This window comes from Heptranchias perlo, chromosome 11 (genome assembly GCF_035084215.1).
Source record: "Heptranchias perlo isolate sHepPer1 chromosome 11, sHepPer1.hap1, whole genome shotgun sequence".
In the NCBI taxonomy this organism is placed as follows: domain Eukaryota; kingdom Metazoa; phylum Chordata; class Chondrichthyes; order Hexanchiformes; family Hexanchidae; genus Heptranchias; species Heptranchias perlo.
In genome coordinates, this window is record NC_090335.1 from 75,914,554 (window position 1) to 75,929,125 (window position 14,572).

A 14,572-nucleotide genomic window follows, 5' to 3' on the forward strand; every position below is an offset into this window, starting at 1 on the left:
TATACAAGCGCACGGAGTATAAGGAATTAATTAAATGAACTACAGGTTCAAATTCAAATTGGAGGGTATGACATGATAGCTATCACTGAGACATGGCTGCAGGATGGTCAGGATTGGGAACTAAATATACCGGGTTATAAGGTCCACAGGAGAGACAGGGAAAATGGAAGAGGGGGAGGAGTAGCCTTAGTGATTAGAGATGAAGTCACTTCAATGATAAAGGAGGATATAATGAGGTAAGCAGCCAACAGACACCTTATGGGTTCAATTGAGAAATAGGAAAGGATCTAAGACTATAGTGGGAGTTGTGTATAGGACCCCTGGCAGCAGCTCTGACGTGCTAGATTGTATAAATACAGAGATTAGACAAGCGTGTAAGAAAGGCATAGTGGTCTTAATGGAGGACTTTAACCTTCACATAGATTGGGAAAAGCAAACTACCAACTGTCAGAAAGGTAGTGAATTTCTTGAGTGTGTTCGGGATAGTTTTCTACAGCAGTATGTCCTGGAGGCAACAAGGGGCCAAGCCATACTAGATCTAGTAATGAGTAATCAACCAGATCTAATTAACAGCTTAACTGTACGCGAACATCTATCCAATCGCAATCATAACATGATTGAGTTCAAGGTAGTGTTTGAAAGGGAAAAAAGTGAATCAGCTGCTAAGATTCTCGACTTGGGTAAAGCCGACTTCAAAGGGATGAGACAGAGACTGTCCACAGTAAACTGGGCAAATCGGTTAATGGGTAAAACGACTGATGATCAGTGGGAAATGTTTAAAGAAAGATTTAACGAGATACAGAATCGGTTTATACCCGTGAGGGGCAAGAACTCTACTTGCCAAAAAAAACAGCCATGGACAACTGAAGAGGTAAAGAAAGGACATACAAAAAGGCAAAAAATGGCACAGATCCTGGCGAATGGGAAAGATACAAAGATCAACAAAGGGTCACAAAACAAATAGTAAGAGCTACAAAAAGAGAGTATGAAAAGAAACTTGCAAGGCATATCAAAACCAATTTGAAGAACTTTTATAGTTATATTAGGAAAAAGAGCAGTGTTGGCCCCTTAAAAACTGAAAGTGGGGATATTGTCATTGACGATGGGGAAATGGCGGACATGTTGAACAATTACTTTGCGTCAGTATTTACAGTCGAAAAAGAGGATAGCATGCCGGAAAACCCAAGAAGACTAATATTGAATCGGGGACAGGGACTCGATAAAATTAATATAAGTAAAGCAACAGTAATGAAGAAAATAATAGCACTAAAAAGTGACAAATCCCCAGGACCAGATGGTTTCCATCCCAGGGTTTTAAAGGAAGTAGGTGAGCACATTGCAGATACCCTAACTATAATCTTTCAAAATTCTCTAGATTCAGGAACTGTCCCTCTGGATTGGAAAATTGCACGTCACTCTGCTTTTTAAGAAAGGAAAGGGAAACCAGGGAATTATAGACCAGTTAGCCTAACAGCTGTTGTGGGGAAAATGCTGGAGTCTATAATTAAGGATAGGGTGACTGAACACCTCAAGAATTTTCAGTTAATCAGAGACAGCCAGCATGGATCTGTGAAAGGTAGGTCGTGCCTGACAAACCTGATTGAATTTTTTGAAGAGGTGACTAAAGTAGTGGACAGGGGAATGTCAATGGATGTTATTTATATGGACTTCCAGAAGGCATTTGATAAAGTCCCACATAAGAGACTGTTAGCTAAGATAGAAGCCCATGGAATCGAGGGAAAATTACGGACTTGGTTAGGAAGTTGGCTGAGCAAAAGGCGACAGAGAGTAGGGATAACGGGTAGGTACTCACATTGGCAGGATGTGACTAGTGGAGTCCCGCAGGGATCTGTCTTGGGGCCTCAATTATTCACAATATTTATTAACGACTTAGATGAAGGCACAGAAAGTCTCCTATCTAAGTTTGCCGATGACACAAAGATTGGTGGCATTGTAAGCAGTGTAGATGAAAACATAAAATTACAAAGCGATAGTGATAGATTAGGTGAATGGGCAAAACTGTGGCAAATGGAATTCAATGTAGACAAATGTGAGGTCATCCTCTTTGGATCAAAAAAGGATAGAACAGGGTACTTTCTAAATGGTAAAAAGTTAAAAAGTGGATGTCCAAAGGGACCTCGGGGTTCAGGTACATAGATCATTGAAGTGTCATGAACAGGTGCAGAAAATAATCAAGAAGGCAAATGGAATGTTGGCCTTTAAATCTAGAGGACTAGAGTACAAGGGGGCAGAAGTTATGCTGCAGCTATACAAAACCCTGGTTAGACCGCACCTGGAGTACTGTGAGCAGTTCTGGGCACCGCACCTTCGGAAGGACATAATGGCCTTGGAGGGAGTGCAGCGTAGGTTTACTAGAATGATACCCGGACTTCAAGGGTTAAGTTACGAGGAGAGATTACACAAATTGGGGTTGTATTCTCTGGAGTTTCGAAGGTTAAGGGGTGATCTGATCGAAGTTTATAAGATATTAAGGGGAACGGATAGGGTGGATCGAGAGAAACTATTTCCGCTGTTTGGAGATTCTAGGAGTGGGGGCATAGTCTAAAAATTAGAGGCAGACCTTTCAGGAGCGAGATTAGAAAACATTTCTACACACAAAGGGTGGTAGAAGTTTAGAACTCTCTTTCGCAAACGGTAATTGATACTAGCTCAATTGCTAAATTTAAATCTGAGATGGATAGCTTTTTGGTAATCAAAGGTATTAAGGGATATGGGCCAAAGGCGGGTATATGGAGTTAGATCACAGATCAGCCATGATCCTATCAAATGGCAAAGCAGGCACGAGGGGCTGAATGGCCTACTCCTGTTCCTATGTTCCTAACCCTCTCCATCACTTCATCAAAGCACTCAATCAAATTGGTCAAATATGATTTTTCTTTAACAAATCCATGCTGCCTTTCATTATTGGCCCATACTTTGCCAGGTACCAATTTATTTTATCCTGGATTATCGTTTCTAAATGTTTCACCACCACCGCTGACTGGCCTGTAATTGCAGGGTTTATCCCTCTCCCCTTTTTTGAACAGGGGTGTAACATTTGCAATCCTCCAGTCCACTGGCACCATCCTCCAAATGCAAGTTCTTTCTTTCTAATCACTCTGAGATGGTGCTGGTGGACATTCTCCTTGAACGGCTCTAGTACTCTTGCCCATGGTGCTTCCATAATGGGGAATTCCAGGATTTTGACCCAGAGACAACAAAGAAGCAACAGTGTGTGTCCAAGTCAGGATGCTGCATGACTTGGAGGGGAACGTGGAGGTGATGGTGTTCCCTTCTTGTTGAGCTTGATGTTCTTGTCCTTCTCAGTGTTGGAGGTTGCCGGGAGGTGTTGTTGAATTAAACATCATCATGGAGGGTCACCAATCGAACAGACAGCTCTGTCCTGGATGGGGTATCAAGCTTCTTGAGTGTTGTTGAGGCTGCACTATCCAGGCGAGTGGTGAGTATTCCATTACACACCCAACGTGAGTCATGTGATGGTGGATAGAATGAGGCAATCTTGATGATTGATAGGATGTGAGGTTTGGAGTTCAGCTCAGGATTAATTAGGATTCAGCATCATTAGGGTTAGCCTAGCCAAGTAGCCAGTTACTATATATATGGAGTTGGCCACATGCCTATGGGCCATGTTCACCAAGGGGCAAGGTATAGACAAATAGGAAGGAACAAACGAATAAAGTTCTTCTGGACTTCCAACTGAAAAAGGGGGCATGGACCCACAACAAAGGGAGCTCAGGTACAAATATAGAATCCGCCTGTTTGCTGCTTGTGTATGCAACAGTACCTGATGTACCTTAACAGCACGGAGGTCACTAGTGCAAATGCTGGAGATGTTTCTGTGTAAGAACTACTGTACTGTGAATGCTCCTTAATTTATTAATTACATAGAATGACATAGAATGTATAGCACAGAAACAGGCCAATCAGCCCAACAGGTCCATGCCAGTGTTTATGCTTCACATGCGTTTCCTCCCTCCCTACTTCATCAAACCCTATCAGCATATGAGCCCCAGCCTGCTCAATCTTTCTTGATATGTATAACCTCTCAGTTCTGATATCATCCTAGTAATTCTTTTTTGCACCTTCTCCAGTGCCTCTGTATCCTTTTTATAATATGGAGACCAGAACTGTTCACAGTACTCCAAGTGTGGTCTAACCAAGGTGCTATGCAAGTTTTACATAATCTCTCTGGTTTTCAATTCTATCCCTGTAGAAATGTACCCGTGCTTGGTTTGCTTTTTTCATGGTCTGCTTTTAGTGATTTGTGTATCTGTACTCCCAGATCTCTCTACCCCATCTACACTATTATCCAAGCAATATGTGGCCTCCTTATTCTTCCTACCAAAATGTAATACCTCACACTTGTCTATATTGGAATTAATTTGCCAATTATGCACCCATTCTGCAAGTTTATTAATGTCTTCCTGTTTTTTGTCACAGTCCTCCTCGGTATTAACTGTACCCCCCAATTTGGTGTTGTTCGAAAATTTTGAAATTGTACTTCAGATTCCCGAGTCCCAAATCTTTCCTGATAGGTATAACCTCCCAGTTCTGGTATCATCCTGGTAAATCTTTTTTGAACCCACTCCAGTGGACAGGTCCATCTCAGTGTTTAGCAACACGTTACACTGCTGTAATGATTCAATATCGAGTTGTTAATGTTGGGACACAGTATTCCTTCCTGTGCAGGACATTGAGTTAATAATAAAATGTAAAACATATAGGGCTGAAACCTTCTGTGCAGGACATTGAGTTAATGATAAAATGTAGAGCACTGAGTACATGAACCGTGTATCACCTTCTGTTCAGGACATTGAGTTAATGATAAAATGTAGAGCATTGAGTGCGTGAACCGTGTATTACCTTCTGTGCAGGACATTGAGTTAATGATAAAATCTAGAGTATCTAGAGCTGGGACAGTAACTCCCCCCATCCCTTTCTCCCCAACCACCCCACCCCAAAAGAAGGGAGTAGCTGCCAACTCCAGTGTTCAGGCAGTGGAACTGTCCCATTGGCCCAGTCCGGCAGTGGGGATGGGACATGCTCTTTGCAGTCGGGCCGGGGGGGTGATCCCATTGAAGGGAGGGAGAAAGGGGGGACGTAAAAAATCCTCCCATTGGTTTTAAGGAGGAATCTGCTGCTCTTTGCCACAGATATAAGTCTGTGGGACACAGCCTGTTAACCAAGCCTGCTTTAAGAAGCCTTTCACTTCCTTCAAGCATACGGTGAGTGTGTACAATAATCCTTTTCTGGACCTGGGCTCCCGGTTGGGGAAGGAAATCCCCATGTGATTACTGTCAATGCACCTTGTTTGGTTGTGTTAAAGAAACCCACATCTAACTGCATTAATTGTTTTTGCACGATCTGAATTCAGAACCTTGGATGATGCCGACTTCAACTCTATTCGTGTCGAGAGGACCTCCACCTCTTCAACTTTGTGTACCTGTAGAGGGCAGGGAATGACTGCATAGCCCGATAGGTTCAAGACCTCTATCTGATTGCTATTACTCTCGTATATGAATCAGAAGGCTGTGGGGTCAAGATCCACTCCAGGGTTTGAGCATGAATTCTAGGCTGATACTCCCAATGCAGTACTGAGGGAGTGCTGCATTGTCGGAGGTCCCGTCTCTCGGATGAGACGTTAAACCGAGGCCCTTTCGGGTGGATGTTAAAGATCACCTGGCATTATTTTGAAAAAGAGCAGGGATGTTCTCCCTGGTGTCCTGGCCAATTATTATCCCTCAACCAACACTAAAAAACAGATTATCGGTTCATTATCACATTGCTATTTGTGGGACCTTGCTGTGCTCAAATTGGCTGCCTACATTATACCAGTGACTACATTTCAAAAATTACTTCATTGGTTGTAAAGCCTTTTGGGACATCCTATGGTTGTGAAAGGTGCTATATAAATGCAAGTTCTTTCTTTTTTTCCTTTTTATGTTGAGAATTCAGGCACCAGGAACTGGACAATGATACAGAAGTCAGGAGTGAAATAACAAAACACAGCATCAGCTCTGTATACAGCTCTGGTTTTGATGCTCTCTCTACATGTATTACTGCCCTCCCCACACTGGAAGTATCACACAAGCCTAATGTAGCACCACTGTTATACAACACAGCACCGTTGTTTCTCACAGAGCCAAAAGAGAAAAAATGAATTGGAGAGTAGAGTTGATATGCTCACAGTGATCGGTGAATGTGAAAGGTTTGTAAGTGATACATGGCTGCTCTTCAACTCAATTGGAGAGCCAACACAGGACGGGCACCATGGAGAGGGGCATTTAGACATAGGCAGAAGTGATAGTGGAGGAAGAGATAGGGATTGGGCTACACTATGAGGAGGCCGCAAGAAAAGGCAGGAAGCACCTTGGAGCAATACAGGAAATAACAGCATCAAATGCAATTCAGGCACTGAATAACACTGAAGGCATAACTCGGGAGCAGGAAGAGAAAAAAGGAGGGGAAACAGGTGAAATGAGAGATAATGAGGGAGAGGGGAATGAGAGGGACAATGAAGGAAAGAGGAATGAGAGAAATTAGGAATGAGGGCAAGCAGGGCAAATGAGAGAGAATGAAAAAGAGGTAGAAGGAATGAAGAACGCAGGGAGAGAAAGAGTGAGTCCTGGAGAATGAGGAAATGAGAGGAGGAGGAATAAGGGGAAAGGGTTTGCAAGACAGAAAGGAGGAAGATTGTGATAGAGGGGTACAAAAGATGAGGAAAATAAGAGCAGAGGAATGACGGGAAAAATAGGAGAGAAAATAAAGGAATGTGGCTCAAAATAAAGAGGAAGAAGGAAATAGATAGAAGATGAATAAAAAAGGAGCAGGGAAGGTGAAGGGGGAATGAGGATGATGGGACAGAGAAAGAAACCTGATGATTGAGGGAATAAGAGGGAATGAGATAGCGAAAGACAGTGAAAGGAAATAACAGTGATACGGTGAATGAAAGCAAGAGAGGTAAAAATTGATTTGTCCTGGAAGGTGTCAAACTTCTTGAGTGTTGTTGCAGCTGCACCCATCCAGGCAAATTTCACCCTGCTTCCAATTTGAGTCTTGTAGATGTTAAGAGGTACTGAAGGGTCAGGGTGTGGTCACTTGTGACAGAGTAGCCAGCCTCTGACATGATTCCTTATCCACCGCGTTGATATGGGTGGTCTAGTTAAGCTTCTGGTCAAAGCCGACCCCCGCCCCCAGGATGTTGAAGATGCGGGACTTGGTGATGGTGTTGCCATTAAAGATCAGGAGATAGCTAGGCTTTTTCTTGTGGGAGATAGTCATTACCTGGCACTTATGTGGTGCAAATGTCACCGGCCACTTGCCAGCCCAAGCCATGATGTTCTACCACAGGCTGCTTTACTAACATGAATGGAGCTGAACATTGCAGAATCATCAGTGAACAGCCCCAATCCTGATTTTATGAAGGGGGTTAGCCATTGCTTAGTGGGTAGTACTCTCACCTCTGAATCAGTAGGTTGTGGGTTCAAGTCCTACTCCAGGGACTCGAGCACGAATTCTAGGCTGACACTCCCAATGCGATACTGAGGGAGCACTGCACTGTTCGAGGGGAAATCTTGCAGATTGCACAAATTGGCTGCTGTGTTTCCTACAGAACAACTGACTATACTTCTAAAGTACTTTATTGGCTGTAAAATGCTTTGGGATGTCCTGAGATCATGAAAGGAGCTGTATAAATGCAAGTTCTTTCTTTCCTTTTTCTTTTCTTTTATAACTGATGAAGCAGCTGAAGATGATTGGGCCAAGGACAATTCCTTGAGGAAAACTGGAAAGACACCATCAGATGGGAAACAGGGCATGTTCAAAAATGACAACAAATCAGACTCAGGCAACTACAAGCCAAAAAGGCAAGGGAGACCAGGTGCTCTGGGAGTGGGGCGGGACCAGAATTTGGGACTATGCCCAGACATGCCAGGATTCTGCCCAATGCAGAATAAGCAGAGGAAATTCCAGTCAGGGAGAGTGGGCAAGTCTTCTGCCCATCTCCACTATGTCAAATTGTACAGTGCTCTGGTCAGACCGCACCTTGAGTACTGTGTTCAGTCACGCTTATCAAGACACATTGGGGGAACCTTCCAACATTGCAGGTTATTCCTTAGTCCTAGAGTTCTGCGTTATGAGGAAAAACCAGAAATACTTGGGCTTTTCACTCTTGAAAAGAGACATCTGAGGATGTCAAGTGACTACATTTCAGAAGTACTTCCTTGGCTACGAAGTGCTTTGGGACATCCCAAGGTCGTGAAAGGCTCTACATAAATGCAAGTGTTTCTTTTTTTCTCAGATCCTCCTCACACATGAAAAATTCCCAACTGGACTAGGAAGGGCTGCTGGTGTCCCTGGGAATGTGACCAGCAAGAGCCAGTGCTTTCAGGAAGGATAGGGAAAGAACTGAAACAAATCTGCCCTGGTTGCAGACTCTGTGTCAATCCCTTCCCCTTTTACAACAGATGATTGTTAAATCAGTGGGACATTTGGTCATTTTTAAAAAACGTTTTTTTTGCTTTTCATTCCAGCGTCGTGTTTGAGGAACTTTGTGAGCTGAACATAGCTCCAACGTATTTCTATATAAGGACAGAATCAATACCAGTCTCCAGCCTGTGCCATCAGAGACAAGATGAAGATACTCCTTGTACTCAATCTCCTGCTTCTGGCCACGAGTGCCAAAATCTTTGAGAGATGTGAGCTTGCACAGACATTAAAGGCACACGGATTGGATGGATTTCACGGATACAGCCTGGCTAACTGTGAGTCTCAATGCGTCAGCGCTAGTTAAACACAGCCGGCGCACTCGTACATCCCCACTGGGTCAGGGCCTTCCCTTGGTCCACACTCCCTTCCCTGATAGTGATAATTTAAGGCCACAGATTTCTGGTCATCTCAGTGGCTTAGATAGTAAACGCAGCATGTGGTGCGGGACTGAACCAATGTAGACCAGAAGGTCCACGGTTCCAGCCCGTTCACTGATCTCAGCTTGGGTGATGGCCTGTGGACTGTACCCCAGTAAACGTCAGGGGAAAAAAACAGAGACACCTGGAAACAGCGTTTGTGTTTGTGTCTTTCTCCAGTTTGTGCAATCTCTATCTACAAACAAACTGTAGATAAACCTACATCGGTAGCCACTTTTTGTGCTGTTTGGTTGTTCTTGGTCTCACTTCTGTCCCTGGATCCAACTCACTCTTTCCCACAACTTCAAAACTGTGGAACTCTTTCCCATCCTTCAGATCGTCCAATCACTGCAACTTGATTTACTTCATCTCTTCTATTATCAGTCTAACAAGTATCCTGCACTATGGACCCCAGCCCTTTACCAAGGTCACTCAATAAAAACCATTGTAAATGAACTGTGATTTAGGAGAGGGGAGAGAGAAAGAGGAAAAGAGAAAGAGGGAGAGCGAGGAAAAGAGAAAGAGAGAGAGAGAGGAAAAGAGAGAGACTCTCTTAATGGGACTCACCAAGATGGAATGGAGCCTTCTGACAAGGGCAATGGAGACGAGAGAGCAAATGAAAGATGGTTGCTGCTACAAGAGATCTTGGAGCCATTCTATAGTTTCGAGTTCTGTTGTAGTTATGCTATGGACTGGTAGCCCAGAGGTCGTGAGCTAACATCCCACTGTGGTGAGTTATGAAACTGAACTAACAAATCTGGTCTTTTGTGGGCTAGCAACAGAAACAAAACATGAGAAGATTGTTTCTACTTGTAGGGGAATCCAAAACTAGGGGCCATAAATATAAGATAGTCACTAATAAATCCAACAATGAATTGAGGAGAAACTTCTTTACTCAGAGACTGGTTGGTGAGCATGTGGAATTCGGTACCACATGGAGTAGTTGAGGCGATAGCATAGGTTCACTGTAGGTGAAGCTAGATAAGTACATAAGGAAGAAAGGAATAGAAGAATATGTTGATAGGGTGAGATGAAGTATGGTGGGAGGCTTGTGTGAAGCACAAACCCCAACATATTTCTGTGTGTAAAATTCTATGTAATGAAAACTGTTGGATTGTTGCAAAAATATAAGGAGTTCATCAACGTCCTTCAGAACAGAGAATCCAATTCAATGACATGACTCCAGTCTGCATCATGCGGTTTCACTCTTTATGCCCTCTGAAGTATTTTTAAAAATCACTTATTACAATGACTGGACAGTAAGTACGGTTGTCAACGCTGGAGGTTTCATCATAAGACCTCCCACCTCCAACTGCCCTGCATAGTCAAACAGCCTTTTTTCCTATTTCCAATATTTCTATAACTAAAAAACAAAAGTATTCAAAGAATATGAAAAAAAAAATTTTTTTTAAGGCCTCTATAACTTTTCCCTTGGGGGTTTTGTTCGCAGCAGTATCCAGGAAATTAATCTTCAATTCCTGGATGCTCCAGGGCAATCCTGGAGGGTTGGCAACCCTGGCAGGAAGTGCAGCCTTGTCAGTATTTAACCACCTCATGAGGACAGTTTAAAAAAAAACTAAGGTTTAACATGAATCAAATTTGTGTTTGTGAAGTATTACAAACAATGGTGTCCTTGTGTTATCTTAATTGTAGGGTTGTGCATGGCTTATAGTGCAAGTGGCTTCAACGCACAAACAATCAAAAATTACCGGAATGAAGGGATTATTTCGTCAACTAACTACGGGATTTTCCAGATTAACAATAGGCAGTGGTGTAATGATGGTACGACCAAGTTCTCCTACAATCTCTGTGGGATCAACTGTCACAGTAGGTCAATCAACACAATAACCTTGGTTGTTTTCTTTTGTGTCACGTATCATTTTATGTGTCAGCTGTGGCTCAGTGGGTACCACACTTGACTCTGGGTCAGAAGGTTGTGGGGTCATGTCCCATTCCAGAGACTTGAGCACATAATCGAGGCTAACATTCCCAGTGCAGTACTGAGGGAGTGCTGCACTAACGGAGGTTCCGTCTTTCAGATGAGATGTTAAACCGAGGACCCGCCTGTCCTCACCGGTGGAAGTAAAAGATCTCACAGCAGGGGAGTTCTCCCTGGTATCCTGGCCAATATTTATCCCTCAACCAACATTGCTTAAACAGGGTTATCTGGTCATTATCACATAATTATGGGCATATAGAAACAGGAGTAGGCTATTCAGCCCCTCAAGCCTTTTCCGCCATTCGATGGGATCATGGTTGATCAGTATCCTAACTCAATCCACCCGCCTTGTCTCCATATCCCTTAATACCCTTGGCTGGCAAAAATCTACCGCTCTCAGATTTAAAATTATTAATTGAGCTAGCATCTACTGCTTTTTGTGGAAGACAGTTCCACACTTCTACCACCTTTTGCGTGAAGAAGTGTTTCCTAACTTCGCTCCGGCTCTGATTTTAAGGTTATGTCCCCTTGTCGTAGACTCCCCCGTCAGCGGATTACTAGTCCAGAAAAATAACGATTAAACTGCCATACCATGAGTGTTATCCGGCAAAGGCAACTTGTTTGTGTGACGTGGTGGAATAACCCACTGCCATTTCTCCCCACAGAGGTACCTGGTTCGGCAGGGATAAGATTGGTGGGACTGTATCAGTCAAGTCCCCATTTTATTCAAATGCACTCGCAATCTGTTTCCCTCCTCTATGATTCTGATTTTGCCACAGAATTTGGCACCAATCACAAATGTAATTGTGGTACTGCCTATATCCTCCTCCAGGTCCTTATTGAATATAATGAATGGGGTGTGTGGGGGGGGGGGGGGGGGGAACCTAACACTTAACTCTATGGTACCCATTTATGACTAAACCACATTTAAAACCACCATTTGTTCATGGTCCCTTAGATCATTTGTTATGCATCATCACTGAAATAAGCCTGGTTTAAAAGAAAGACTTGCATTTATATAGCACCTTTCACAACCTCAGGATGTCCTAAAGTGCTTTACAGCCAATGAAGTGCTTTTGAAGTGTAGTCACTGTTGTAATGTAGCAATTACAATATATTTATTCCAATTTATTTTTCTTACAGATTTGCTGGACGATGACATCATTGATGACATTCAATGTGTCAAGTCTGTAGTTGTCACCCAGCTTGGAATGGAAATCTGGTACACTAAACCCTGCTTTTTTTTGCCTCAAGCTAAAACTTTGAATATTCATGTTGGCAATTCAAAGTGATGGAAAAAAGTTTTTAAATGAGACCCCAAGGTGAACGGCCCACAGTGCAGGACATCACCACAGGTGATAAAAGTAACAGAATTAAATTAGTATTTAGGTGATGCCAAAATTAGGTGTTAAAATCATAAGATAAAGGAAATACTCATGCTGATAGGTTAGGAGTCCCAAGACTTTTAGGAATGAGGTAGAATAGGAGGCAGTGTGACGAGGCTTGATTTGTGTCAGCTGTGGCTCTGTAGTAGCCTTCTCATCTCTGCATCAGAAGATAGGGTTGCCAACTCTGGTTCGAAGCATTCCCGGAAGTTTCATCCCATGACTTCCCATCTCGAAACACCCCCCCACCATTGATCCATCTTCCAGGCACCACTGCCTTCCCAGCCAATTGGAAAGGGTACAGAATCTTTGTTGCCCAACTGGATTAATCTTGACTGTCAGTCAAACAGTCTTTCTCCCCATCCCCAATATTTTTATAACTAATAAATGAAACTGTTCAAGAAAATTTTAAAAAACATAATTTGTTTGATGCCCCTATGATGTTTCTCCCGGGTGTTGCTCACAGCAGTGTCCTGGAGATTAATCTTCAATTCCTGGAGACTCCAGGACAATCCTGGAGGGTTGGCAACTCTATCAGGTCATGGGCTCAACCCCAATAAGAAACTTCAGCATATATCTAGTTTGACACCCCAGTGCTGCACTGTCGAGGTGCCATCTTTCAGATGAGACATTAAACTGCTCTCTTAAATGGACATAAAAGATTCCATGGGACTATTTCAAGAACAGCAGTGGTGTTCTTCCGCTGCCCTGAACCACATTTAATCCTTATCTAAAGTCATTAAAGCAGATCATCTGGTCATGTATCTCATTGCTGTTTGTGGGACTTTGCTGTGCACAAGTTGGCTGCCGTGTTACATAGAATTTAAAGCACAGAAACAGGCCATTCAGCCCAACTGGTCTATGTTCCACGCGAGCCTCTTCCCACTCTATTTATTTCATCTCACTTTATCAGTATATCCTTCTATTCCATTCTGCCTCATGTACCCTCCCTCCCTAGCTTTGACGAACCGGATTCTTTCCCCTCAGTCTGGTTCAGTAAAAACTGAAGTCGAATGTATTTTAAAGTTCATCACAACTTTAATAGCAGGGTTCTTAGTCTGCAGCACTGATTTGGACTCCTGATAGAGTCCCTCTATGCTGGCAGAGCAAGAACAAAAACATACAGAAATCCACACGTTTTTATACAAATCAATAGGGTTGGAACATACTTAACGAGGGTCAACACCAATCATAAGCCGGGCACAGGTTGCCATGCGAGGTTACATTATTTCCGGCCAATCATAGATAATCCATGTGCTGACCATGTTGCTGTTAGACATCAAAGGGGATACTTCCTCACCTTCCAACTTGGAATGTTCTTCCCTGTTCCTTCTGTTCCTTATCTCCCAACCTGGAATGTCTTTCAACTTTGGCTAAGCTCGTTACCTATATTGATCTGCCATCAACATGGAGACATTCAGACCAGTCCTTGAATCACATCAAAGACTCTACATTGATAAGACAATGCAAACCTGCTGACTACGCAAACATATGGCCCAGCAGGAGGCCAGGCCACCTGTACCAATCTCAGTTACTAACTAATTAACCCTTTCTAACCATTTTACATTCTGCTTCTTTGCCACGTAGGCATTTTAATATTTTACCGAAAACTGACCACGTAGGGATTCTCAGCTTCCCCTTAAATGCATCTACGCTATTCACCACAACTACTCCAAATGGCTTGTTTCTGTGCTGTAAAGTCTATGTACAAATGCTGTGGGACTCTCCTTATTCACTGTCACTGTTCTTTCATGTCTGATGCTCTTTTCTATTGCAGGCCTGACTGGAAGAGGAAGTGCATGGGGCAAGAGGTCGACCAGTTTCTGCACCAATGCGAAATATAAAGATTGTAAACAATTTTACAACACCAAGTTATAGTCCAGCAATTTTATTTTAAATTCACAAGCTTTCGGAGGCTACCTCCTTCCTCAGGTGAACGATGTGGATTTTCCACATCGTTCACCTGAGGAAGGAGGTAGCCTCCGAAAGCTTGTGAATTTAAAATAAAATTGCTGGACTATAACTTGGTGTTGTAAAATTGTTTACAATTGTCAACCCCAGTCCATCACCGGCATCTCCACATCACAAATATAAAGATGGAAGAGACCCCACTCGCCAGTCCCACTCCCTCCATCCCTAATGCAGCATGAGGCTCCTTTGCTAGTTAGCTTTGCATTGCTAGAGCATTCACATCTCTTTAACCTGCACTTACCAGAGACGTTAAATAGTTAACCCCATGGGAATCGCTTTCTACACCTTCCGTTGATGGGGGAGGGGAAGTGATTGTCAGGAGCTGTGACCCCCCCCCCACCCACCATCTGATC

General features: G+C 43.2%; 1 protein-coding gene across 1 annotated transcript; it reads left to right on the plus strand.

Moving 5' to 3' along the window:
• Window positions 1-8,653: 8,653 nt before the first annotated feature.
• Window positions 8,654-14,092, plus strand: LOC137326866 (lysozyme C-2-like). The gene is made up of 4 exons (XM_067992249.1): window positions 8,654-8,783; window positions 10,578-10,751; window positions 12,007-12,085; window positions 14,026-14,092. Exons 1-4 carry the CDS (start codon window positions 8,654-8,656, stop codon window positions 14,090-14,092), a joined length of 450 nt encoding a protein of 149 aa, XP_067848350.1.
• The last annotated feature ends 480 nt before the right edge of the window (window positions 14,093-14,572 follow it).

Coding starts and splice junctions, on each gene's coding strand:
- LOC137326866 (XM_067992249.1), top strand. CDS start 8,654: ATGAAGATACTCCTTGTACTCAATCTCCTGCTTCTGGCCACGAGTGCC. Junction 8,784..10,577: donor CGGATACAGCCTGGCTAACT/GTGAGTCTCAAT, acceptor TCTTAATTGTAG/GGTTGTGCATGGCTTATAGT. Junction 10,752..12,006: donor CTGTGGGATCAACTGTCACA/GTAGGTCAATCA, acceptor TTTTTCTTACAG/ATTTGCTGGACGATGACATC.